At 44.8% G+C, this 26,151-nt stretch overlaps 1 protein-coding gene across 7 annotated transcripts in view; it reads right to left on the reverse strand.

Annotated features, from left to right (window-relative positions):
- FRMD3 (FERM domain containing 3) overlaps window positions 1-26,151 on the reverse strand; it is a 314,195-nt gene that overhangs the window by 42,159 nt on the left and 245,885 nt on the right. For all 7 annotated transcript variants that reach the window (XM_060301068.2, XM_060301071.2, XM_030832772.3 and 4 more), the window contains 3 exons: window positions 22,765-22,839; window positions 22,381-22,449; window positions 16,241-16,365 (listed from right to left, as the gene is read on the reverse strand). In XM_060301068.2, coding sequence (XP_060157051.1) covers window positions 16,241-16,365; window positions 22,381-22,449; window positions 22,765-22,839 — 269 coding nt within the window. The remainder of the gene's footprint in view (window positions 1-16,240; window positions 16,366-22,380; window positions 22,450-22,764; window positions 22,840-26,151) is intronic.

The following is a 26,151-nucleotide window of genomic DNA, read 5'->3' on the forward strand; positions in this document are numbered from 1 at the left end:
ACATCATACCTTCCCCCAAACACACAGCATCACTGAACCTTCCTTCTCCCTCACCCTTTATCTAGACAAACACCCACCTGTCAATTCCACCTCCTAATTCTTCTTCCTCACCCACTTCCCAGTCTCAGCCACCTCACTGGAGTCTGATGCATCTGCCCTCTCACCCTCTGACACATTCATCTCAGAGTATCTAGATACAAAGCAAGTTTTAAAAAACATACATCTGGTCACTTCACTCACTTCAAACTGTCAGAGAGCTTCTTTCAAACATATCCAGTAGGGATTTTCTTGGAACTTTTAGCTCATAAATTTAGAACAAAAGCTTAGTGATAATTTCTCATGGCCACAGAATCTTAACAAATAGAGATAGATTCCATACACTTGATGGAAAATCTAAAGATGAAGAATGGCATTTGCTTAAATAACCTTCCCAATTAGGTCCCAGAGTATAATGCTGGAAACTTCTCTAGAGCTTTAGGAGAAAAGGTGTTAAGTAACTTCTCAAGTGAATTTGCTTAATGCTTTGTCTTTTAGGATTTTTTTTTTTCTTTTCGTTTTCTGGTAATCCAGATTCTATCAAACAAATCAAAGAGAAAGGAAACCCACAGTGGGGTGAGGGGCAGGACAAGTCTAACTCTACGAAAGCCTTAGAAGTAGCATGAGATGCTCTAGCTGCAATGAAATGGGCATCTCAGTCTTTATTTCCAAATCTCTTCTGCCAAGCAGAAAAAGCCATGAAAGGACCCGCCGGAGACTGAAAATCAAGAGGCCTGCTAACAGCCTAAGAACCTCTCACACTTCCTCATATTTTCCTGACACTCCATCTTATTTCCAAACAAGAAAGAGCATATCATTCCAAGCAGTCAGCTTTGGGTAAGAAACAAAAGTTAAAAAACATGTTTGTGACTTAAGATAAAAGTATTGCTGGGCCACTGCCTCTATCTTCCGAAGAATGAATTTAGCTCCTGCCCCCCAAAACTGACTACAAGATTTCTTCCTAAATGTTTAAAATGAGCATACTCTGTTCCAATAGGGAAATGTTTAAATCCTTAAAAAATAAAGTTAGAGCAAAGAATATAAAAAAAACTCACTAGTTATTTTTAAATGACAGAAAAAGCCTAATGTATTACAAATACACATTGTACTTACGAGTTCTCAGTGGAAGCAGGTGAGAACTCTGAACTTTTTTCTGTTTTATTCCATAGTATGGCTTATATTTAATCTTAGGGCTTAGGGTCAGGAACAGAAAAGTTGGCTAGAATGGCTCACCTTCCATTCAACCATCCACCCGTTAATGAACAGATACCAGGCACTGTGCAGGGAGGGGCACCCAGTTAGACCAGACATGTAAACTAATGGTTAGACAAAGGAGTTTCACAAACCAAATGTAAGTGGTGTCTCCAGGGAAACGGACAGCAGAGTGGAGGTTGCCAGGGGCTGGCGGGGCGGGGTGGTGGTGGAGATATTTGTCAAAGGGTACAAACTTCCAGTTATTAGATTAACAACATCTGGGGGTCTCATGTACAGCATGGTGACTGTAGCTAATAACGCAGTATTATATACTTATATGTTGCTAAGAGAGTAGATCTTATGTTCTCACCATAAGAAAGAAATGATAATTATGTGATGGGATGGAAGTGTTAGCTAACACTATGGTGGTAATCATTTTGCACCATATAACTGTATCAAATCAACACATTGTACACCTTAAACTTACACAATGTTATATGTAATTATATCTCAATAAAGCTAAAAAGAAGAATCAATGCAAGAATGAAAGCGAAGAAAGCTATTAGTTCTGTCTTTAAGCCAGAGGCATTTCATAGAGGAGGAGCCACTTAACAGTATGGATCTAGCAGATGGAGCAGAGGGAAGTTGGAAGAGCAGCCCCAGTAAAGGAACCAGCAGAGAGGAGCCCACATGGGCCTGTGGTACTGGGGCAGTGCGAGGGGAGCTGCATTCACAGAATGATGAGAGGGTTGAGCAGGACCAAAGGAGGGAAATAAGGCTGGAGAGGTGAGCGTGGACCAGATTGTGAGGAGCCATGAACACCTTTTGGGGCTGGACTCTGCTCCACAGTCAATGAGGAGGTTCTAGAAACTACTTCAAATAAGGGTGATTGCTCTAGCTGGAGTTTTCAGGATGGGTTATGGGGAGATCAATAAGGAAGATACTGCAGTGTCCCCAGAAAGAGAAGAGGGGACCTGAAATGAAGCTGTAGCGGCAGGCTGAAGAGCCCGGACAGATGTCAGAGTTACTTCTGGGATGGACTTGACGGTGGTGGCCGAGTGGATGTGGAGCATGGGAGGGGCATCAAGGCAAGGATGGCCTCCAGGTCTCTCTGATTGGGGTAACTTCATGGATGGTACTGTCATTAACCAAGTCAGAGCAGGAGCAGTTTGGAGACTGGGATTTGGGGAAGGATGAGAACATGAGTGTAGTCGTAAACCCATTAAGTTTGATGTGTGAGCTGTGAGCTGTTGTGTGGTGTCCAAGTGGAGGTGGCCAATAGCAGCTGAGAGTATAGGGTGGCAGTGTGAGGCTGAGCTCTAATACAAGGAAGTTAATCCAAGAGAAACAGAGGAGGTCAAGGTCGCCCTCCTCGTGAAAACACCACACCTAGAATCCTGGCTCCTTATTCCATTTCCAAACACCAATGAAGAGCAAGCTTTACTGTCTTCCAACCGAGGTAAGGCAATGTTTTAAAATGTTAATTGACTAATTCACCTATGCTCACAAAAGTCCTGGAAGCCTTTTCTTCATCCTCAGCCCAGAAAGCAAACCTAACCCACCCAACAATAAAACAACGACCACAAATACTTAGCCATTAATCTCACAAACCATTCTCCAAGACAGAAAGACCTCCTCAACCTGCAGACTGCACAACAGAATTCTGAGTAAAAGGAAAATTGAAGGGGTTACAAGTAGAGGAAGAGGGTAAAATAATAGACCCCAGTCTCCAAGGATCAGGTACCAACCATTGACAGCACCAAGGAGCCTTATGGGAGTCACCACCCAACAAGCCACCCATCGACTGTGCAGATGCAGAACTGTCCATTCCCTCTCTGATTTATCTACTATAGGAGACACTCTTATTCACTGGTGCATGGTGCTCTTAAAACCCTGTGAATAAAGATAGGGCCTGAATACCTATAGATACCCCTCTATAGGGGTGATGGTAACATGAAGGGAAACCTTCCACAGCTGTCCATACATGAAACCAGGTGAAAATCTCCCACAGATGTTGGACAGGGACCAGGAATTTCACAACTATATGGCATTCTTCAAAAACATGCATGAGGAATTTCCTTGGAGAAGAATTTAAGCCATCTCTCTCTGACCAAGATGACCTATAATTCAGATTATTCCTTCCACATAAACAAAGAGTTTTTCCTCTATCCTGGTCAAACCTAGGACTTGAAATTTGCCTGATGTTCCATAACTTAGATGTATCAAGGTAATCTATTCACAGTGCAGTGTTGTCAGATGTCAGTGCCCAGAGGTTTTCCTGTAAGAATAATGGGTGACAACGCTGTCCTTACTGGCTCCAGTTAGAACAGGCTCCTTTCGTCTGTTGAGAACTCTCGGCCAAGAATCGACTTCCTTTGTCTCTGTACAGGATGAATTTGTTTTCTCAACACTTCTGCTGTATTATTTCACTCCCTCCAGGCACAAGTCGCCATTACAGATGAACCACTTTTCTCCGAGTAAAGGAAATTGAATTGGGCTGCATCAGTAAATGGAACTCCAATTTTTTCCATATTTCCCAACAGCTCTGCAGATGGTATTAAGAAACAGGCATCTGTGTCTCCCTGTTGAAAGAAACAGGCTCTTCTGGAACTATGGGCTCCTTGTGTTGCTGCTAGGGAACCAAGAAACTAGAGGCAGCAGGACCCAATCCTTCACCCAGCACACCAGCCAAGGGCCTCTCTCTCTCACACTCTAGTTGTATGCTCAAAAGAGAAACACAAATGGCAAGAAATGCAAGAAAAATGTCCAACCACTCTAAGTTTTCCCTTTCAAATTCTCAAAGATTTTAAAAAACGGTTATACTCAGTTGTGTAGCTACGTAAGACACATTCATATATATATATATATAATTTAGGTAGGAGATGGAGGGGGTGAAAGATATTTTTGTCTATTTATGTGATCGAATAATGTATGTCCGTTAAAATTAAAATAGTGGAGGAATATTTAATGCATAGACAAATGTTCATGTTACATTAATAAGTGAAAAAGCAGATTACAAAATAGTATCTCTAGTGTAGTCCAATATTTGTTAAAAATATATGGAATGGATTATACACATTCATACCACAGTCTGAACACAGGGGATTGCAGGTGCTTTTAAAATTCCTGAATTGTGGTTTCTGTATTTTCCAAACTTTCTACAATGACTATGTATATTATAGCTTTTGATTTCAGATTAAAAACAAAAACAAAATAAAACAGAACAAGTTTGGCTTCTGGCAAAACCTAATCCCAGGAGAATATTCTCCTTATATGCTTTCTTTTACATAAACAAAAGCTGTCCTGGCTGCATTTAGAACTCATTCATTCATTTGCTCACTAATTTGACAAGCATTAACTTAGCTCCTACTGTGTGTCAGAACATCTCTAAGTGGTAGGGACAATGTCAGGGTGGGGCAGGCAAAGTTTTTGCTGTCGTGGAGCTGACATTTTAGTTGAGGGAGACAGTCAACAAACGAGAGGACAACTAAGTAAATTAGAAGTGCTGGATAGTGCTAAACACTCTGACAAAAATCAAACAGGGTGCTGGCACAAGAGAGAACAAATGGCTAGGTTTGGAGAATTACTCAGAATTGGGTACTCAGGGTTTCCAGAGAGCTGAAATTTGAGCTAAGACTTAAAGAAACAGCCAAAAGCAATTATACTCCAATGAAGATGTTAAAAAAAAAAAGAAAGAAAAGAAAAAGAAACAGCCAGTCATGCACAGATCAGAGGAAAGGCCCTTCTAGGTAGATAAATCAGCTGTGCAAAGGCCCTGTGGTGGCAACAAGGTCAGAAGACCAATGTGGTAGGAACACAGAGATTCAAGAGGAAAGCAGTAGGAAATGGTCTAAGGGTGGGTGGGGGAACATAAATAGATCCAAGTTCCACTTATAAAAGATCACCCTGGCTGCTGTGTGGAAAACAGGGGTCGGGGGAGGTGGGCAGTGTAGAAGCAGAGATACTGTTATCTCTTGAGGGAGACAAGAGTGGCTGCAGCTGGAGTGGTTGCAGTGGCAATGATTCTGGGGTATATTTGAAAGGTTAAAGTGAAAAGGATTTTGCTGATGGATTTGACAGTTTTGTATTTCATGACACCACTGGGCAGTGAGAGAAGTTTAACCGGAGACGATGGGCATTTAAGATCAGACCCCTCTACTCAAGATGGGGCCAGTGCTGGGAAAGAGTCTGCTCTGAGAAGGAACAGAACAGGGCCCTGAGAAACACAAGACAGGAAGGGAGCACCATGCAGGCTGTCCACCGGCAGAGTATGGCCTAGCCCCAGGGAGAGGGGCCTTCAAGGTCCTGGAGGAGTAGAGTACCAGGGGCACCACCAGGGCAGAGACTCAGGAAGGGAGTAAGGCTGGCATGCGGACCAGGAGAAGACAGGGCAGAGCAATAGAGAGAGCAGGACTCACAGCCTGAGCCAAGAGGCTGGGCTTCATTCAGCCTATCCATTCCCTCCCAGAGCAAGGTAGGATTGGCCCTGGAGTCGGGGGTGGGGCTAAGCCTCTATTTAGGGGCCAAATGGTGCAGCTGCAGAGGGGCTCAGGCAGAGACTGACAAGCCAGAGATCACAAGGGCTGCTCTCTTTTTTCTAGTATGGACACTCCTTCCTTTAATGGCAAAATCCAGTCTGTGTTCAGATTACCACGTGGGTCATCCTGAAAACCCTATTTATTTCTCTTTCAGCCAGACCATCTGCCCATTTTCACATTTTTTTTTATGCTGAAGTGGAGACTGGGGGAACTAAAAAGCTCCCAAATTGGACTTCTCTGCTAAGAGGAGACATTAAAGGAGGTGAGGGCTCTTTTAAGTGAGGAAGTGTTCATTTTATATTCCCTTTTAAGCTAGCTGCTATTAATTTTCAATTTTATGCTGGAAGTTTGCAACTTACAAAAAATAAAGGAAAAATGTAACCCTGCTTTTATAGATCATTGTGCCACAGGCTTACTGTTTCATTAAACCACATTTAAAAAGAAGATGTTTATACCTTTTGTTTTTGGAGGTAATGATGAGTGATCCAAAAGCATGTAATTAAGAACAGCAGGAATATGGGGAAGAATTACTAAAGGACAGTCAGAGTGTGGAGGAAACTTAGAAACCATCTCACCTTGTTTTATAAAAGAGGAAATAAGATCCAGGTACTGCCAGTGTCCAGCACATACCAGAGAAGAAGTAACTGTTTATCAAGTGAATGAATGAACCCCAGCCCTCTCAGTCTCTATCCAATGCTCTTCCCACCACCAGAGGATCCCCACTAAGGTTGTGTCCTGTGTATACTCAGAAAGTAGAGTCCATCTCACTCCTGGGCATATATATGGACAAAACTATAATCTGAAAAGATGCACGCACCCCTGTGTTCATAGCAGCACTATTCACAATTGCCGAGACATGGAAACAACCTAAATGTCCACCGACAGATGAATGGATAAAGAAGATGTGATATACAATGGAATACTACTCAGCCATAAAAATAGAATGAAATAAGGCCATTTGCAGCAACATGGATGGACCTAGAGATTAATATACTAAGTGAAGTAAGTCAGACAAAGAAAAACAAATACCATATGATATCACTTATATGTGGAATCTAAACTATGACACAAATGAACTTATCTACAAAACAGAAACAGACTCACAGACATAGAGAACAGACTTGTGGTTGCCAAGGGGGAGTGGGGTGGGGGAGAGATGGCCTGGGAGTTTGGGATTAGCAGAGGCAAACTATTATATATAGGATGGATAAACAACAAGGTCCTATTGTATAGCACTGGGAACTATACTCAATATCCTGTGATAAACCATAATGGAAAGGAATATGAAAAAGAATGTATGTATGTGTATAACTGAATCAACTTGCTGTACAGCAGAAATTAACATTGTAAATCAACTATACTTCAATAAAATAAAGAATTTGAAGGATTTTTGAAACAATAACAACAACAACAAAAAAAAGAGAGTCCAGCATTCATGTAAATCGGGGACTCAGGGCCACTGCAGAACACTTCAGTGAGAGTGACACGGCACCTACCAAAGAGCTTAGCAAAGGTCTAGACTGTGCTTGGATGACTCACCCTGGTTTACCAGCATGAAGGACCAAAAGCATGTAAAATGGCATGTCACCACCGTAACTAGAGCACATAGATCTCACATCTATTTTAGGAATCTGGAGTTTTGGCATGAACAGGGATTTGAGAGTTTCAAAAACACGCCCTGCCTCTTCTTCTTGGTGTACTCATCGGTAAGATCTAGAACAGCTATATCCAAACCTTTTTTGGGGGGAAACATGTTTGTTCATACTTATGAAAAAATGAGTATTTATTTATAAATTGGATACATGTACAGTTCTCTTGATATATATGCATTATAAAACTTATGCAATAGAAATTTTTTGAGGAGGTGATAAAAGTAAAATCCCAATAGAAATCTGGATAGTTATTTCCTCCACCCCAGCGGGCCACTGTATAAATGCAGGGTCTGGAAGCCATGGCTCTAAGGCCTCCAATTCTCCATCAACCAAACCAAGAGAAAAGCTGCACCGCTCTGCAGATGGCATTGGACATGCACCCCAGTGGACACACCCAACATCCAGCCTTGTGCCAACTGACCAGAGCCTCTTTTCTGAACCCTGCCCGTACTGCCCGAGACACCTCCCTAAAAGAGTGGAACTAGGCTACACTGCCCAACACTTTCTTTCACATGATTGGCACAGGATCTTAACAACAGAGGTGGGAGGAAGGGAGATTCTGTGAGCTCCTGCCTCAATGTAAGCCTGGGTATCACAAAGAACATTTACTTAACACTCACTACCAACCCACTAACAGAAACAGTAGAAAATAGGACCCCATGCTGACTGTGGAATCCAGAAAATGATAGCCTCTGCTTTCTAATGACAATGGTTTAGCAATATCTTCACTTTTCCTCTCCTGCGGTTTCTTAGGGATGTGGTGGGAATGTTTTCTTGTCCAAGGGCCAAAGCAGAATGTCTTCCCTGTCACAGACCACACTCCGGCTGTCACAGCTGCTCATATGCTGACACTCTCGCCTGGCTCACATCCTAACCCTCAAGGACCGTGACCAGATTACTTCATGGGGCACTTGACTGACATATATTTTTTTTTATCCCAGCTGAATCCTTTAAAGCAATTGATTATTAATACTCAGGTGTGGCAGCCAAGTGCCAACCTGAGCCGGAGCAGTGATTCGGGAAGCTCAGAACTGAGTTGTTCTCACTAATAAGACAAAGATTCTCAACACAGGCTATGAGTAATTAGAACTAGGCCTGGAGTGAGCCATTCCTTATTTAACAAATTCAGCTTTAAAATGAGAACATGATTCCCAGAGGGGAGAGAGCCTTCCTGCATGAAGGCTGTTTGCCCTGCAACCCGGGTCTCCTAGGAATTCTGTGTGGTGTGGCACATGCGTCCACAGCCTCACCACCACTGGTGCCCAGGGAAGGTGATGCTCCTGGTGGGCTGGATGTCTCTGAGGAGTCACAGGGTCCTGGCAGGCTGTGACTGAAGGCCAAACGCTCAAACCCTGCCCCGAATATGCAGCAGCTCTTCTCACTGAATCACAGAGGTTCCCCATGTTTATATAGGATAAGATGTCTCTTTTGATAATTCATTTGTTGTCATTGAAACCTACATGTAGTTCCACAGTTAATGGTTCTGATTTTGCAAGAAGAAGTTGAACTGTTAGATGAATTTGACAAACAGGACCAGATCCCAACCCCAGTACTCACCCAGCTCCGTGACTTTGGGCAAACAGTCTCCTCTCTCTGAGCTTTTGTAGAATCCAGAGGGGCTGTGCTACATCATGGCTCAGCAAACGTTCTCTCTAAAGGCCCAGATAGTACATTTGAGGCTTTGTGGGCCAAGAGGTAAAATCAAGGATACTATGTAGGTACTGATATAATCATTTAAAATGTAACCATTAGCTCTAGGGCCAGAAAAAAAAAAGCGGCAGTGGGCCACCGGCCAGTTTGCCAACCCTTGTGCTAGAACATCCTTAACATTCCCTCTAACCCCCAAAAACTATGAAAAATATTCCTGGCCCCAGGTTTGCATACTTATTGTGAAAGACCTCAAACCATAGTCCTGGAATCTAACCTTGACATGAAGCAAAAGAACTGAAGAATTTAGAGCTAGAAAGCGTTTGAGTGGTGCTCAAGTCCTATCTTCTTGTCTCAGAGACGAGGAATATGATGCTCCCAAAGGTGGATGATCTGAGACCAGAGTTTGTGTTTCCCCATTGGTGCGAGGCATTAATGCAGAAACAGAGCAGCTACCCAAAGCACTGCTGTGTGTATGCTGAGGAATACGATATTTCCTAAAATGAACAATTTATCACATTTAGCCAACTACAGAACTGAAATGATGCACATGTTGGCATCGTATGATGTAAAATACCAAATCCATGTAAGATACAAACACTTAAACTGCATCAGGAACAAGGCATTTAGCTTCCTTCCAGCAGGGTAAATGCTTCAAATTACAAAGCTCTCTTTCAAGTACGTTAAGTCATCAGTAAATACCAGAAACCAAAGTTCCAAAGATGACACCAACTCCAAAGAAAAGCACCAAAGGGGAAGGCGAAAGTTTTGAGGAGCTTCCCAATACGAATTTGCAGAGCTCACTCAGGAGGCCTTTATCCCTTTCCCTAAGTTGCTCTTGGCATCTCCTACCCTAGAGGAGTTGCCGACGCAAACTTCCCGCATTCAATAAATGTGATGAAGAATTCTGAAGTTTGGCTCTGCTAGTCCGATACTGCAGTTATAAATAAAACCAGAAGCTGGCCTCTGCTCTGCGGAGGCTCCTAGCTCCTGTGGAAGCAGGTTCGGCTGCTGTGTGCCTATCAGCAGTGGGAGACCGAGGGTGCCATTAACTGGAAGATCTGGGAGAGCCCAAACCTGAGCAATGCCAAAAAGATGCTTAAAACAGCACTTTGTGTGAGTTCTTTCTAATTCAGGATATAAACCCATGTGTCCACATTCGCATTAAATATGCTCCCAATTCATGGTTTGACCTATAGTTCAATTTATCATATGGTTTCATGCACTCACGTTTTCAACATTAAGCAAACAAAGCAGGAATTAAAAAAATTTTACACTCAAGATGACGGAAATGGCCTTAAAGCGCATAGGGACAAAAATTCTTAACACATTAACATCGACTGGCTCCAGCAGGTAGGACAATCTGGAAGGTGGTCTTTTTCTCCTTGTTTATGCTTTTTTATTCTTTCTAGATTTTCTAGAAGATGATAAATTAGTTTTATAATGAGAAAATACAAACAAATAGCCACCCCAAACCCAATGGCAGGGACAAGAGTAATTAGAGCTGGTGCTAACGGTCTGCTGTCACCAGGTAGCAGTAACCCCAGGGGAAAGGTGGCCCCACAGGATTTAGAAACAGATCCTACTGTTTGATGAAACATAATATAAAAGAAATTTCAAGAAGACCAGTGCGTCACTCCCAACGCATATCCTGACATACCCTAAGCCAAAAGGAAGAAATTACTTGGCACATGGGGGAAAATGGCGTGGAAGAGAGACTCTGACACCCTGAGAAGAGGGTAAATCTGTTTGAGCCCTGGCCATGGAACTCTACAAAGGAAGAAAAGAGGGAGGAAAAATTTTCATATCAGATAACCAGGGAGGAGACCAGACTCACTGGAGTCAGTGTAACCATGGCAGCCTTGGGCTGTTAGAGATTCCAACAGTGATGGGATTGGAACAACTGTGTAGGGTATGAAAGGCTCTGCCTGCTATGGTACAGAAAAACCTGCACATGGAGACCACAGTTGGCCCTGCGGGTCACCTGTTAAGTGTCAGGGTGGAGCAGGGCGGGGTCACAAGTGTGGCATGCTTGACGGATGAGAACTATACACTTTTTATATGCTCAAAATGCCTTCACAGGTTCACATACAGACTTTCTAGAATTTCAATGACACCAACTTAAGTCACCTATGGTTAGAGCCAGACACTGTAAATGACCCTTAAAACACCCCCACTGCTCCCTACCCACCCCACACAGAGCCACATCCATGACACACACATGCACTCGCATACACATGCACGCACGCACATACACACTTACAGGGACAGTGTGAAAATGTGGCTCGGGAGAGTTAGTTTTACTGCCCTACTTAATTCCCATCTATTCATTGATATAGACATTTTCTCAATCGCATGCAAATGCAGCTTTAAGCCACCCTCAAACCAACCACACTGCCATCCCCAAGACGTTCCTTTATGGAAATTTTGGTGTCTCCATTGTGCTCTTGTTTTGCCAGCAGGAGGGTGTCAAACGTTTTCAACTCTTATTTAGTTGTGTCTACCAAGGAGAAGAAAGCATAGTTTCCTGCCTGTTTAATCATGCCAGCTCGTACCATCACTCTGGTGGACAAGAGTGACCTTCACCGGGCGTTAGTAATTGCCAGCTACCAAGTCTCACGTGATACATTCCATTCCCCTTCTCTACCATAATGTATTTTCCTTAACGAAAAATACACTCTACTAATAAAACATGCAAGCATTTTGCTGTATACACCGTGGGAACCCTACTCCATTTTGCATGTGAATATATTCAGATTAATCACTCCTGAAAATGTCATTTTCACCCAGAACAATTTCCACTCTCAATATTTTCTTCTCCGGAAATTTTCATAAACTCGAAGTGGCACTTTTCAAATGGTTTGCTATTCACATCTAAAGCTTTCCACAGCACTAACCTACTTGGATCCTGTAGCTGAGCAACTGTGGGGTAACGTTGAAAACTTTCTCACTGCTTAGTGGTGCCTAGGAACTGATTTTGTTTTTTCTCTACAGACACAGCCAACTCAGAGATAATCCTCCAGCTGTCGTTTGGGTGAACGGGGTTACGCGTTCTCTCCCAGAACGCCCCTGAGCTCATCTGGGCAATCATGCTCTCTCCAGCTGTCTTTGAGAATCTTGAAGTTCCAGGAAGAATAGAAAGAGATTGTCAGACAAATGGGTGGTCGGGACCACCGAGAGTCATGACGGCAGCAGAGATGTCACCACCATGGCACCCACGCGAGACAAGGCACCAGGACCATCCCATGACCTCCAGGAGATGGTGACTCCAAGGGTCAGGGTTAAGGTCCTTCTTTCTTCTTATTTTTAATAATTCCTAATCAGACAACTCTTTTACCAGGGCTCAGACTGCCAACCTTCACCTGTTTATGGATCCAGTTTCAGAATGTGTGATGTGAATCCCCCAAACAAGAATCGGAGCCACTGTATAGAGACGAGGAATAACGACGTCAAAGGTAAGCAGAGATGTCTGAGTCTCCTCCACTCTGTGTCTGAAGCTCAGTGAAGTATCTAACTCTTCCAAAGGTTCCAATATCTAAATGAAATCATTTTTGCCATCGCCTCTCTGATGTTGACATGTCACTGGAACCTTCCTGTGTCTCAGAACAGTCTCATTTCCAAAGAGGTTAAGGTCTTTTCCCTCTCAAGTTCTTGGAGACAAGGGCAGCACCTGGACAGGAATCCACAGGCACCTTACATGCGTCAACAACTCTGCTGCTTACTAGCTAGAGCCCACTGCCTCCTCCCCATCCCACCTTCTGCCTCAGCTCAACCCTCGTTTAATCTAGTCTCTGGGCTATTGCAGTGGCTCTTGTGGGGTCTCTGTGCTTCCAACACAGTAATTCTCAGGCAGTTGTTTTGTTCCCAAGGGCATCTGGCAATACCTGGAGACATTTTCAGTTGTCCAGACTGGTTGGGTACTACTCGACAGAAGCCAGGGATGCTGCTAAACATACTACAAAGCACAAGCCAGCCCCTGACAAAGAATTATCCAGCTCAACGGTCAATAGTGCTGAGATTGAAAAACTGCTCTAGCCATACCCATCTCTAATCTGTCCTCTGCCCACACACAAGAGATACAAAACACAATTCCAATCAGGTCCATGCTTGAAATCCTCCAGTGCCTTCCAACTGCCCTTGGGTTAAAGTCTAAACTCTCCAGCAATTTGGGTGAGGCCCATCACAATCTGGTCCTTCCCTAACTTTCTGCCTCACCTTTCATTCTTCCCGACCCCTCTTCCCTGGAAGCCACACAAGCATCCAATGCAAGTTGACTAGACCACCCACAACTCCCTCTGCCTGTCAGTCTCATCCATTCATTCCTGTGCCCCCAACTTTATGCCATGTACTCTGATAAGACTGAAAGGGAACAAGAGGCTCTCCAGGCAGCCTGAGGCACTAGTATCTCGTGAGGCACACAGAAAAGTGAGCATGCAACCCAATCAGCAGAGGTAGAACCTACACTTCACCTCTGTGATCCCATTGCTGTCTCCCCAACAGGCTGTGAGTCTCCAGGGAAAAGAGAGTATCTTCATCTTCATAGGGCCACAGCAACTTTCACAGCTAAGTATGGTCTACTTAGTTGTACACCACATCTTTGCCAGAGCTGTTGTATTAAGGAAGGAGTGAAATTCTAATTTCTTCAATTTGGCTCTTGATCAGACACAAAAAATTGCAATATCAAAATACAAGGGTGAAACTAAATTCATCACACTGCATCTGCCCATCCACAAAAGTGGAGACATCTTTGTTGAAAGCTGTATTCTCTACCTCTCTTCTCTTCATATATCAGAGACATACAGAGCTATTAAATAACCTATTTATCCCTATAGAATGTTTAAATCCCATTACCTGACACTCGAAGACAAGACACATGAAGCAGAATTTGACTCCAAAATAGTAACTGAGATATAAGGGTATCAAGAACGTAGCTATGTTGACTGTGGGAATCATAACTTTGAATTTCACGGTACCTAAGAAGATTTTGCTCTCTTTTCTAGACTGGGAAGTTCTTTCTATATACTGGGCATTTAACAATACTGTCGTTTCTACTTCTCTTCCTTTTAAATTGATTCTATATCCTGCAAGTTGCTATGATTTGCCTGAGTTTCAAAACCCACAAAGATGTTCCATAAGGGGACAGTTCTCCTAGAAAAGAGGATTTTATTAGATAGTTATAGAGCTATTTTGGACATTTAAACAGAGAAACCTATCAGGTTGACTTTACAGCTGGTGAAAGAATTAAAGATTCATATTTTAAATAACTCGAAAAATTAAAAATGTAGCTCATGGATTCCTATCATATATTATGGAAATTTAAATTTTTATTGCAGTTAATTATAATGCATAAGTCTCTTGTCCACACAGTTGTCATGTTAATGACAAGGCTAGTATTTAGAAATGGAACCTCATTATAGAAAATGGAGCAAAACAGAAGTTTCTATTAATTGAATGGAATGAAGGGTCTGGGGAAAGCTTGCCCAGGCTCCCCTTCACATCTAGGGTGCTCACAAGGCATCAGTGGCCTGGCTTCCATATTCCCCATGGTAACGGGTCTTCCGAGCTTTATTCCCATCTAGGCTTCCATCTCTGCAGACAAGGCAAAGTCACAATCCTAAGCTTGGGTTATCTATCTTCCCCTCCTCTTCTCCATTAGCCATATCCTCCTTCATTCAAACTTGGGTTAATCCTGACCTCCAGAAAAAATGATTTCCACTCAAACCAACTTCCAGACATATGGGAGGAATCCCAGAAAATCACTAGTGATCAGAAACAAAAGCTGCTTTCATTGCACTTTGAGGAACATACAAAAACGGAGAAGGTGCTGAAACATGTAGACAAGCAACATGGACCCAGGGACCCCTGGGCTAAGAAATTTAATTTAGCATGGAGCTTACGGAGTTGGTTGTTGAGACAGAGCATAAAGGCGATTATCACAAGATCGTTCTGGTTATCATCATCCCGTGGCTGAGCTGGGGATAAAGGTGTCTCCTGAGACCCCATCCTTCGTATCTTGCACATTTTCCTTCCACCCATGAAATTTATGGCATCCCATTGCCCAGTCCTCCTTCCAACCATTCAAGTTTCCTTTCAGGAAACCCCTTATGCTTCAGTGCGAATCAGCTGCTGTGACCTCTCCCAAGGATATGTGCATCCTAAGCCATATCTTATTATGGGCTGAAGAGTTTTCCCCTGTGGAAGGGATTCTTGACTTAAAGCTGCAGGTAAAGGTGATCTCTCGGGGACACAGTGACCCACCTTCTTGAAACTGCCCAGTACCCAGATTTTAAATGATGAAATTAAAATCACATAAATTTAAGGAAAGCATGTTATGTTTGGGTTCAAGGTTCCAATAATTGTATTTTATGTGAATTTTTAAAAATTTACTTTGAAATTAATGAGAGTGGTATTTGCCTCACCAGGTATATGCGGTAAGCAGTGTGGTAAGATTCTTCCCTGAAGGAAAGCCCTGAACAGCAAAAAAAGAAGCCTAGAAGCACACATGTTATAGCCTTTACAAATATAACAACTTTGGGGCTGAAATGGACCGTATATATTTTAGCTTGTATCAAAACTGTCAGACAAGGCCCTGTGGAAAAGGGAATTCTTATTAAGGGACACAGAAATAGTGAGGCAGAAAGGGGATGACCAGTGTAGAGATGTTTGTGGAGAATTCGTTACAACCACTAATTTAATTGTGATTATAGTCAAACACATCACCATCTAATAGAATTTTCTGTAATGATGGGAATGTTCTTGGTCTGAGCTGTCCAAGATGGTAGCCATTAGCCACATGTGACTGTTGAGCATTGGAAATCTAGCTAATGTGGCTGAGGAGCTGAATTTTTAATTTTAATTAACTTAAAATTAATTTTAAATAGCTACACATGGCTAATGGCTACCATATTGGATAGTACGGGTCTAACACCACTACTGCTTTAACTTGTAAGTTTTGGAACGCTTTGTACCAGTGAACTCTCTCCAGGAGAAACTGATAGAACTCTCAATATAATGCAGTCTTCCAGCTCTGAAGAGTTTAATTACTAAAAACACAGCTTATGACTCACTCTGACCCCTACCCCAACCCATTACCCAAGGTACCCAGGGTTGGTGCCTCCCTCATTCCCCCAGGGTAAGCCTGCAATGCCAGGCTCTGGAAGGAAGTGTACTTACCCTCACCCAGTGGAAGTTCCTCTTCCTGCTCGCTGGGGGACGGCCGCAGGGGCTGCAGGGGCTCCATGTTAATGATGAGTTGTTTGTTCAAGGAGTGGGAACTGCGGCTCTGAGTAATGTTGGTTCTGAAAACAGACACAAGCCGGAGGGAACTGGTTTCAATTGGGAACACCGGCCCTTCCATCTCAGTTGGCTACCCGAGCTGGGAACTGCCCATAGACTCACACAGTGCATTAGGCCAGCGGTAAAGATGACACAGCACTTAAGACACACAGCCCTTGTTATCCTTAAGGTCTTGATACGTGGTATAATGTCCATGTGTTCTAACGCAACACAGTGAAAGAAAACGTATTTCTCCACATATCGTCAGACTTGGACATGCTATGTGACAAGACAAGGCATTGAGAAAAGACATGGGCAACAAAGATACACAAGAGGCAGGTATCACTGAACTACATATGCAGAAAAGTGAATGAAGGGCATGGCTCAAAGTAATTTAACAACCACCAAACAAACACAAAAACAAAAAAACTCTGCCAGGCAGATGCCACAGGCTTTCCACAGCCATGAGTTGGATGTCCAACATTTAATATCGATGCTTAATATTCCCATTCAAATTCACACCCCACTCATGAACCAAACACAGAACTCAGCTCCACTTTCTCCTTCTGAAAGGAGCACACGTATGTCAGTAGCTCAATGGGCAGTAGATGGCAAGGAAAGGTGTCTCGTCAAGCCTACTGGCTGATAGCCAGGAAGCCCATTTACACTGTCTGCCCTGACAGACAGGGACGTGGGGTACCTCTGGTGGGTGTTTCAGCACCCTTCCCATCCCCATGTCTCCTGTCAAAACCCAAACCAACCCATCCTTCAAAGATGATGTCAAATGTCTCCTTCTTCTTGAAGCCCTCCTGGATTGCCTTCACAACGAACTCCCTCTCCCCCTTCCTTCTCACACTACTGTCCCTTCTTTCACAACCTGTCACATTTGTCACCTCTGTCGCCCTGTAATTATTGGGGTACTAATCAGCCCCACCTTGATAAAGCAACTTAAGGGCAGAGACTGACCTATCCATTCTCATGTGCCTTATAGCACCTCCCTTGGCATCTTGTTAAGGGGTGTTCAGTTTGAAACTGAAGTAAACTTGGCATTAAGTTGCCATTTCAGACTGTCACAGGTGTTCTCCAGGCCAGTTGATGGGACCACCTTACAGCCCAGGCATTTCTGTTGGGCATAGGAGCTGGACAGGAAAGAAGCTGTTAGCATCTAGAGTTAAAAGCCGCCCCCCCCCACCACCAGCTGCCACTGACTGGAAAGGAAATTTATAAGGACTTGCTTAACCATGGAGTTCTTTTCTTCATTCTACAACCATTTATTTTGCAGCTGGTATGTATGTATTGTTCTGGGAAATCATGGTCCTCACCTTAAATAACTTACTCTCTAGAACCATGACTTTCAAACTTTTTTGATCAAGACTCACATTAGAAACTACATTTGGTATCATATCTCTGTACACACACACACACACACCCGCAAGTGCACACACAGCTAAAGAGAATGTTTCATGCAACAACGGTAACTCTTGCTATGTGTGAGCCACTATGTTTTACTTTCCATTCTATTTAATTTCATTTAAAGTGCTGGTCTTGACCACTATTTTCACTTCATGACTCATTAATGTGCTACAGCCACAGCCGGAAAAGCACACATCTCATGGAAGAGACTGACTGACGGCCGAGGTCCCAGGGGAGCACCAGAGAGGGGCATGTGATCCTGCTGTGAGTGAGGGGAGAGCCAGGAAAGACCTCCCAGGGAAGGTGATGTCAGCGTCCTGGCAGGGGTGGTGGGTTTACAGGGAAAGAAGTGGAGGTGGGGATTCCTTGCAGGGGGAAGAAAGGAAGGAAGGAATAACAAGGGGGGATTAAAATTCACCATGAGCAATGACTTCTTTTATTGTGAAGGGTTCTCATTTGTCTGAGCTTTTCATGGGATTTCCATTAGCCCTGTGGCCTTCATCACTGTGCCTAGTTCTGCAAAGCACATGTTGCCATGTCTGTGTGGACTATGTAGTTTTCTGACCTCTGAAAAGCTCATTTTCCATTGTTCCCCTCCCCCAGAAATTACTATGTATATCACAGCAGGGAGGGACCCTTAGCGAGCCTTTATGGAGGCTCTTTTGCTCCCTGTCAGGTGAGGGTCCGTGCTGTGTTCCCCCGCTCTCGGAGTCCAGGCACCAGCCGACTCGGCCAAAATGCCTGACCCGCTTTGCAGCCCACTCATGTGCACTCCTGGCATAGGACAGTTTCTGAGCGAAACTGCCGTTAAGGATTCTACTGAGTAGAAAGGTTTCCTTCGGCAACTGCAGGTATATTCCAAAACTGGCTTCAATTCTAAGACTGGCTTCAAGAAATGGTGGCATAAAATCGAGCAACAAATACGAGGCTAGTGGAGTTACTGCAACCACTCCTCGGAATGAAAGGAAGTGCTGCTGGCCTGTGAGTAAAAAACTCCATCTGAAGAGACTTCAATGTGAACGTGTCTGTCAGATTCTATCTTCCCATTTTTGGATGAGAGATAATAATAATAATATCACCACCTCACATTTTTATGGTACTTTATAATTTTAATACCCTTTATCTTAATGGTCATAACAAAACCTAGAAGTCGGGGAAAGATATAAGAATCTCCTTTTATAGATGAACAGACTGATGGTCCGAGAAGTTAAGTGACTTATGCAAGACATAGCAACACAGCCAAGATTAGACCCATTCATGACTCCTAGATGGGTGCTCATTTCAGGTACAAGTGCTGTTTCTGGATGTCCCTTGGTGGTGGCTCTATGCCCAGGAGGCTTAAAGAGCCGACCCTGAACTCTCAGAGCTACAGTCCTCCGCCTCACTGGGCCTTGGAATGGGCAGGTGATTCTCACCAAGTAGCCAGCCGATAGGGTTCCACTTGGGGATCCTGTCATCAGCAAAGTTCAATGAGCTAACACGAGAGTGAGCTTCTTCTCTTTTTGAAAAAAAGAAAAACCCCAAGACAGTGTTCTTAGTCTGTGTGTGTTTCTCTGTGTCACACACATCTCAGCAGGAGTAGGAGTCCATGAACTGGCTATCCTTTGACGTGGAGAATCTCAAGTGAGAGGAGAGATAACTGAAGTCTTACCATCACCATTCTAGACTAGCAGGCCTCTCTGAGCACTGCCAGATAAAGAGAGCTCATTACTATACTCTCACTTTTGAGCCACATCAAAGAAGTCAAAACAATTCGAAAATATGATAATTGTGTAAGAGAAACATTTCCTACCATGCAACCAGCTACTGGGAAGGAACAAGAAGTTGCTACTGAAAGTGACACACGTCACTGTGGCTCTGACCACAGTGCTGCCTCTTGGGAGGGCGAGGTCCCCAGGGCAGCACCACGGACAGATCTCAAGTCTCAGAAAATTACAGATGTGAAGCTGTCATCTCACACTCCTAGTGCATACATCCATTCAGCAAATATCTACTGACCTCCTACTATAGCCAAGCACTGTGTTAATTGATGGGTAAGATGGAGATAACCAAGATAGGCACAAGCTTCGTCCTCCCAGAGCTTACTCTGTATTATTACTTTAAACAAATTCTTCCTTGTAATGTCAGAGATTTGAGAGATACTGCCAAAGAACTGAGGACCAGAGAGGCATCCAGAGGATGTGAACTCAATAGGCTTTCACAAACAGGTAAAACCGGGTAGAGGAAGAGCAAGAAAGAACATGTGAACCGGTGTCGAATGGGCCTATAGAGCCTTGTTTGCAGTAATATCCTGGGAGATTTTAGAAAATTCCAGAAAAGAAAAACTATAAATTGATGGATGCTTCATTTCCCATCCACTCTGGTGGTTCAGTCCACTCCAGGAAAAATCTTTTCACTAGGGCCAATCTGCTCCCTTCACCCCCTCCCCCAGCAGTTATCTAGAGCCTGGCTATTCAAGGTGCAAACCATGAACTAGCCACGTGGCCATCATCTGGGAGAGCATTAGAAATGCCAGATTCATGAATCAGAATCTGATTTTAACAGGATCCCCAGGTGATCCCTGTTCAAGCTACAGTTTGAGAAGCCTTGACCTAGGAAGCCTTAATTCCCATAAATTGTGCAAACATAAATTTAAAAGAGAAGTATTTTAAAAAATTCTTCTCTGATCTCATTAACCATCATCCATCGATGGTGACTATGGGCTTTTGGAAAGCTCTGCATATTTGGAATATGTCTCTCTGAAAGCATATTGGTTTTTTTTTGCGGTACACGGGCCTCTCACTGTAATGGCCTCTCCCGTTGCGGAGCACAGGCTCCAGACACACAGGCCCAGTGGCCATGGCTCACGGGCCCAGCCGCTCCGCTGCATGTGGGATCTTCCCGGACCAGGGCACGAACCCGTGTCCCCTGCATCGACAGGCGGACTCTCAACTACTGCGCCACCAGGGAAGCCCCCTGAAAGTATATTGTTAAAAACATTTTCCTACTTTGTGTTTGTGCCATTAAGGGGACTCCCCAGAATCGAGTATTTCTTTTTATTTTAAGATCAAACACTCAAGCTTCAAGCAGGAAGAATAAAACCAAGCTGAGCCCCTGGGGTAGGTCTGCCCCCCAGCTTCTAGGAGAATGCAGAGGCTTTCAGGGTGGCAGATGCAACACAGAAAAGAGGATATAGGACTCAGAAGCAGGACACTGCAGTTCTAGGCTTAGTTCTGCCACCAAAATATTTATGACCTCAGCTAAATCATTTAACTTCTCTGAGACTCAAGTCCCCTTATCTGTAAAATAGAATCATTAAACTGAGTCATCCCTGAGGTCATTCTAGACCAAAGATTCTGGAAACATTTAAATGATATGTTCAATTATTTCTTCTTTTTTGTTTCTGCTGCACTGAGTAACCACAATCTGAGGCAGAGGAGGGGTTATAAAAAGACTATTAAAAAATGACTATTGTCATCAACAGGTAGTAAGCTCTAAGACTTCCACAGGTATTGCACCAGGGTGTCCCAGCCAAGGCGCTCCAAATTCCCTTGCCCACAGTTTTCTCCTGCTTCTCAAAGCAGGAGACACTGCTTTGCAGACTTGTACGTGACAGCTTTCCACTGGGGCACCCAAAGCCAGGGATGAATTATTCTCTGTACACATCTGCACAAGATTCCATGCTGACTGAAGTCCTGCTCCCCTGTGTGGGAGCCCACGCTGGCCTGCTCCACTGTCTGGATGCCCACACTGGCTGGCTTAGCTGCACTTCTGAGAGATCAAGGCCTCCTCCTGCCTGATAGCCCCAAGGACAAGGTGAGAGGTACCCTGTTCACTGGGTCACCTTGGAGATAGAGGAGACTGGGCATATCTGAGCATAGGAAGACTCCAAGTTCAAAGATGGGGAAGGAGAGACCGGTGCCCACCACTGTGTGGGAACTTCCTAAAGAATATATCTTATGATGATCTTGCCTTCAGAAGGGGGAACATCAGGATAAGAATGTTCTGCTTTAGATATTTAGCATGTTTGAAGTTTAAGATGTACAATGATTTGTGTAAACTGTGGTGGTAAGAAGTACAACATGATCAAGAGAATATTTCATTCCTAAGAATTACATACATTGCCATGTTAATGTAGAAGCGTACCCTTGACCCACTAATGACTAAGTTCGTCATTCCTCTAAGTGGCTTTTGGGACTAAAGGGTCCAATGAGAGATGAGTACCCCACCCCCTCGTGTGACATAGCCTAGAAGGAGTTGGGCCAATGGGAACTGGCCACGTCTGATGAACAGAGGCCGGAAGAGAGAGCAGTTCTAAGAGGACATGACAATGGACTCAGCCAGGAGATAACCCAGCCACCCGTGCCTCACACACTTCCCGCTTGTTCCCGTGACCCTGCAGGCTGAATCAGGGCAGTGACTCCACACAGAGCAAGTAACTCAGAATGGAGCCCAGCCAAATCTGTCTGAGTGAGATATGGGGGATGGTGAGAGTGCCATGCCAGGAATCAGGGTCTGATAATGGCATAGGGCCAGGCAGCTGGTGTCCTTACTCTCCTTCTTGTTAGAGTGGATTTGGCGGAGCCAGCCTTTACATCCTGTCCACCCCAGAAATCTCCCGGCACCCTGGGGACCACTCCACTCACCTGTGCACCTCTGGAGGCTCCCTCTGGATTTTGGAGCTTGCCTCCACCACCTCTTTGGCAACTTTGCCACTGCAAAAGACAGAAACACAGTGTCTGTGCACAGACACTCAGAGTGGAAGGGGAGGGGGTGCACACTTTTTTTTTTTTTTTTTTTTACTTCACAGTGGTCTGACCCAGCTCTAGGAATCCGTGCCTTCTCCTCCTCCACGAGGGAACATTACTATAGAGTTTAAGGGGTCCTGTGGGCATAAGAAATGAGTGGAGTGGAAAGGGAGGACCCAAACGGGTACAGGCCAAAGTGCACTGATTTATAAGTATCATATTCCAACGCAAATGGCTGCCCCAACCCAGCCCCATCATCGAAATGGAAGCATGGGTACCCACCTATATCGAAATCTGCTTCCTTTAAAAAATATCTTGCTGCTTGACACAGTCTTGATCTGACTGGATTTTGCATACCTGTAAGAGAAAGCAGAGGAGAGGTGGCAGTGACACTGGAAAGTCCAAGCAGAACATGCCATAGAGCGTGGTAATTGGATATTTTGACCACCAAGAAAGAAATACATTTTACTGTATGACTCAGTGCGCGTGCGTACACACACACACACGCCTGAAAGAAAAGTTACTTTCACCATGTGTATTGCAATCTGATTTTTTCTATGCGATCTTTTCTCCTTCTTTTATATGCTGCTGATGACCCACACATTGGGTCTCGTAATCTATTACTGGGTCACGACCTGCAAAAAGGACCAGGTAATATTGATGGTCAGAGGAATTCTTTCCCAGTTTCTGCCTGAGCGATACAGAGAGGGTGGGCTGGGTCACAGGGCACCATTAAATTCCTTGCTGCACGGACCTTCTTGCCTGTACCTGTACCAACTGCAGCAGGAAACAGCTTCCTGGTGACGCAGGTCACTCACCGTGTCACACAGAACCCACCTATTGTGTATTTTCTAGGAGATGGCACCAGGGGCCCATGTCACCATGGAAACGGTCACTGGCTTCTGAGTATTAAGAAGGGTTAAGGGCTTCCCTGGTGGCGCAGTGGTTGCGAGTCCGCCTGCCGATGCAGGGGACACGGGTTCGTGCCCTGGTCTGGGAAGATCCCACATGCCGCGGAGCGGCTGGGCCCGTGAGCCATGGCCGCTGGGCCTGCGTGTCCGGAGCCTGTGCTCCGCAACGGGAGAGGCCACAACAGTGAGAGGCCCGCATACCGCAAAAAAAAAAAAAAAAGGGTTAAGTCACCACGACCTAGTGCCCTTTAAAAGAACCCTCGCTGGGACTTCCCTGGTGGTCCAGTGGTTAAGACTCCGCGCTTCCACTGCAGGGGGCGTGGGTTTGATCCCTGATCAGGGAACTAGATCCCGTATGCTGTGCCGCGAGGCCAAAAAGAAAAAGAACCCGTGTTGGTCGATGACTAAGAAACACAAGGAACAGAGGCCCAGCCAAGCACTGATTCAGCACCTCTGAGCCCTTCCCGTAAATAAGAACAAAACAAAAACACTGAAAAAAAATCTAGAACGTGGACTTCCCAGAAGCTGAGCACAGAGCACTTAATTCCTGTGCTAAGCTCAGGAAGACACAGACTTGGCATTTGTGGAATGTAAGGCCCAGAGGGCCTAGATATTCATCTAGAAACCCCCATAAATTAGTGAACAGATGTAAATTACATGCTGTGGTGCACGTTTGAAGGAAAAGATGCAACGAAAGTGTTGGGGTGAACACGGTGCCGATCTGGTCTGGGGGCCACAGAAGGTGCCCTGAGGAAGGGACCTTTGAGCCGAGACCCAGGGAGGGAAGGTGTTAACAGGGCGGGTGGTGGCAGTGTTCTAGGCAGAAAGCCCAGTAGGCAAAAGCTCTGAGCCTGAGCACTGGAGAGCTAAGATGATCTGACGTGCATTTCCCGGTATTGTTATTACGGTTGTTTTACACACAGTGGCTCACACGTTTTCCCCCCTAATGTAGCAGGACTTGACCTTGTTAAAGATTTGGTCTTTGTCGTCAGAACAATGGAAAGCCACAGAAACACTCTTGCCAACTGCCTGAACCCACAGAGAAGGGCCCTGGCTACAAAGGATACATCTAGAGAGCAAGATGGGCAGGGGAAGAAGGGCGCAAGCCCAGGGAAGGGGATTCCTGTCAAGGCAGGCCCCAGAGAAGACAATGTGGGAGCCCTAAGGACAAGCAGAGCACATGAGATCCACACCCCGGAGGGGGTCTGGACACCTAGGACAGGCTGCTGGCCAAAGCCAGGTTACAGACCATACCCAGTGAAGAGGAGAAAATGGCCCAGCAAGCCTGGCTAATGTGGGGCAGCGACCACTGTGCCTCGTCCTCTGAGGATGTGCCTGCTCTGGGCCTGTCTGCTCCCCGCACCTCCAACCTTAGCCCTAGACAGCCATGGGCCTGACACATGTTCCGTCACGGGATGCCTCTCCCCATCTTCTCAGCAGGGCTGTTGCTCCCACGTACTCAGAGATGGAGGGTGGAGAAACATTCTAAAGCAGCTTCTGCTTTTCTTATTGTTTTGCTGTTATTATTCCAGGTTCCTAAGGATCCTCGGGGCAAGGAAGTCTGCTAAAAAGATTACTAAGAGTCTTTTTGTTTGTTTGTTTTTGTCTTTCTTATTTTTTTTCTTATTAGTCATCCATTTTATACACATCAGTGTATACATGTCAATCCCAATCTCCCAATTCATCACACCGGAAGAGTCTTAATTACAGTTTTTGAAATTCAGACTCAACTCTGTGCCCATTTTATGGAAGATGCCAGAAGCTCAAAGGGGTGTGGACAGCAAAGCAATTCCGGTGACAGGGGGGCTCTTCTGGAGAGCAGTGGGCGGCTCTATCTCTCACCCGTTCAGCCTCAGCTCCTGCCCTTCCAAGTCCCGTGTGGAGGCGACTCTCTTCTCCTTACACCCAGAACAGCCCCTTGGCGGGTGGCCTCAGTGCTCCACCGCAACCACACAAACCCAGAGTGGCTCAAGAAAAACAGGTCAGAAGGCACGCTGTGCAGAGAAAGTGAATAGCTGTCTGCTCAGGACGAGAGGACTGATAAAAGCGTTGGCTTCTTCCTGGCAGCTGAGTGCCCTTGATGATTATTTGCATGATTTCATTTGCTCACAGACACTCTACTGAGAGCATTACCACCAAACCCACACCCTCCCAAATGTCCAGGGAGATGCCCGATAATGTTTGGGCTGAGATATTTAATGGAATTTTAACAGGGGAATCTATTCTGAGAGCTTGAACCCCACAAACCCCCTGGGAATTGAGAAACAGAGAGTAGGATGGAAGGAAATACACGGGGGCAAGAGGAAGGCGGCTGGGTCACAGGACATGCACCTAGCCGTCCTTCCAAACCTGGCTGTGCATCGGCTGCCCCTGGAGTAGGGGTTAAGAATACCAGCTCTCAGGTTGCATCACTACAGATTCTCATAAGGCAGGTCTGGAGAGGGGTCTGGGAGTTTGTGTTTTTATCAAACACTCCAAGGTCATTCCAAGGCAGCCTACTTGCACTGGAGAAACTGAGTCCCCATATTCTCCTTGAATGACCCCCAGGTGGCATTTTACCTGAAGAAACAAGGGGCCAGGTTCTTTCCTGCTTTTGATCCTGTGACCTTGGTCAAGTCATGTTGCTTCTCTGAGCCTTAGTTTCTCTATAAATTTTTTAAAGGGTAAGGATATTACAATACCTAATTCATAGTGTTCTGAGGAGAGTTAAATGAGATTAAATGAAACACCTAGAGTACTACCTGCTCATTATATAATA

The sequence above is a fragment of the Globicephala melas genome, chromosome 6, assembly GCF_963455315.2.
Source record: "Globicephala melas chromosome 6, mGloMel1.2, whole genome shotgun sequence".
NCBI classification, from domain to species: Eukaryota; Metazoa; Chordata; class Mammalia; order Artiodactyla; family Delphinidae; genus Globicephala; species Globicephala melas.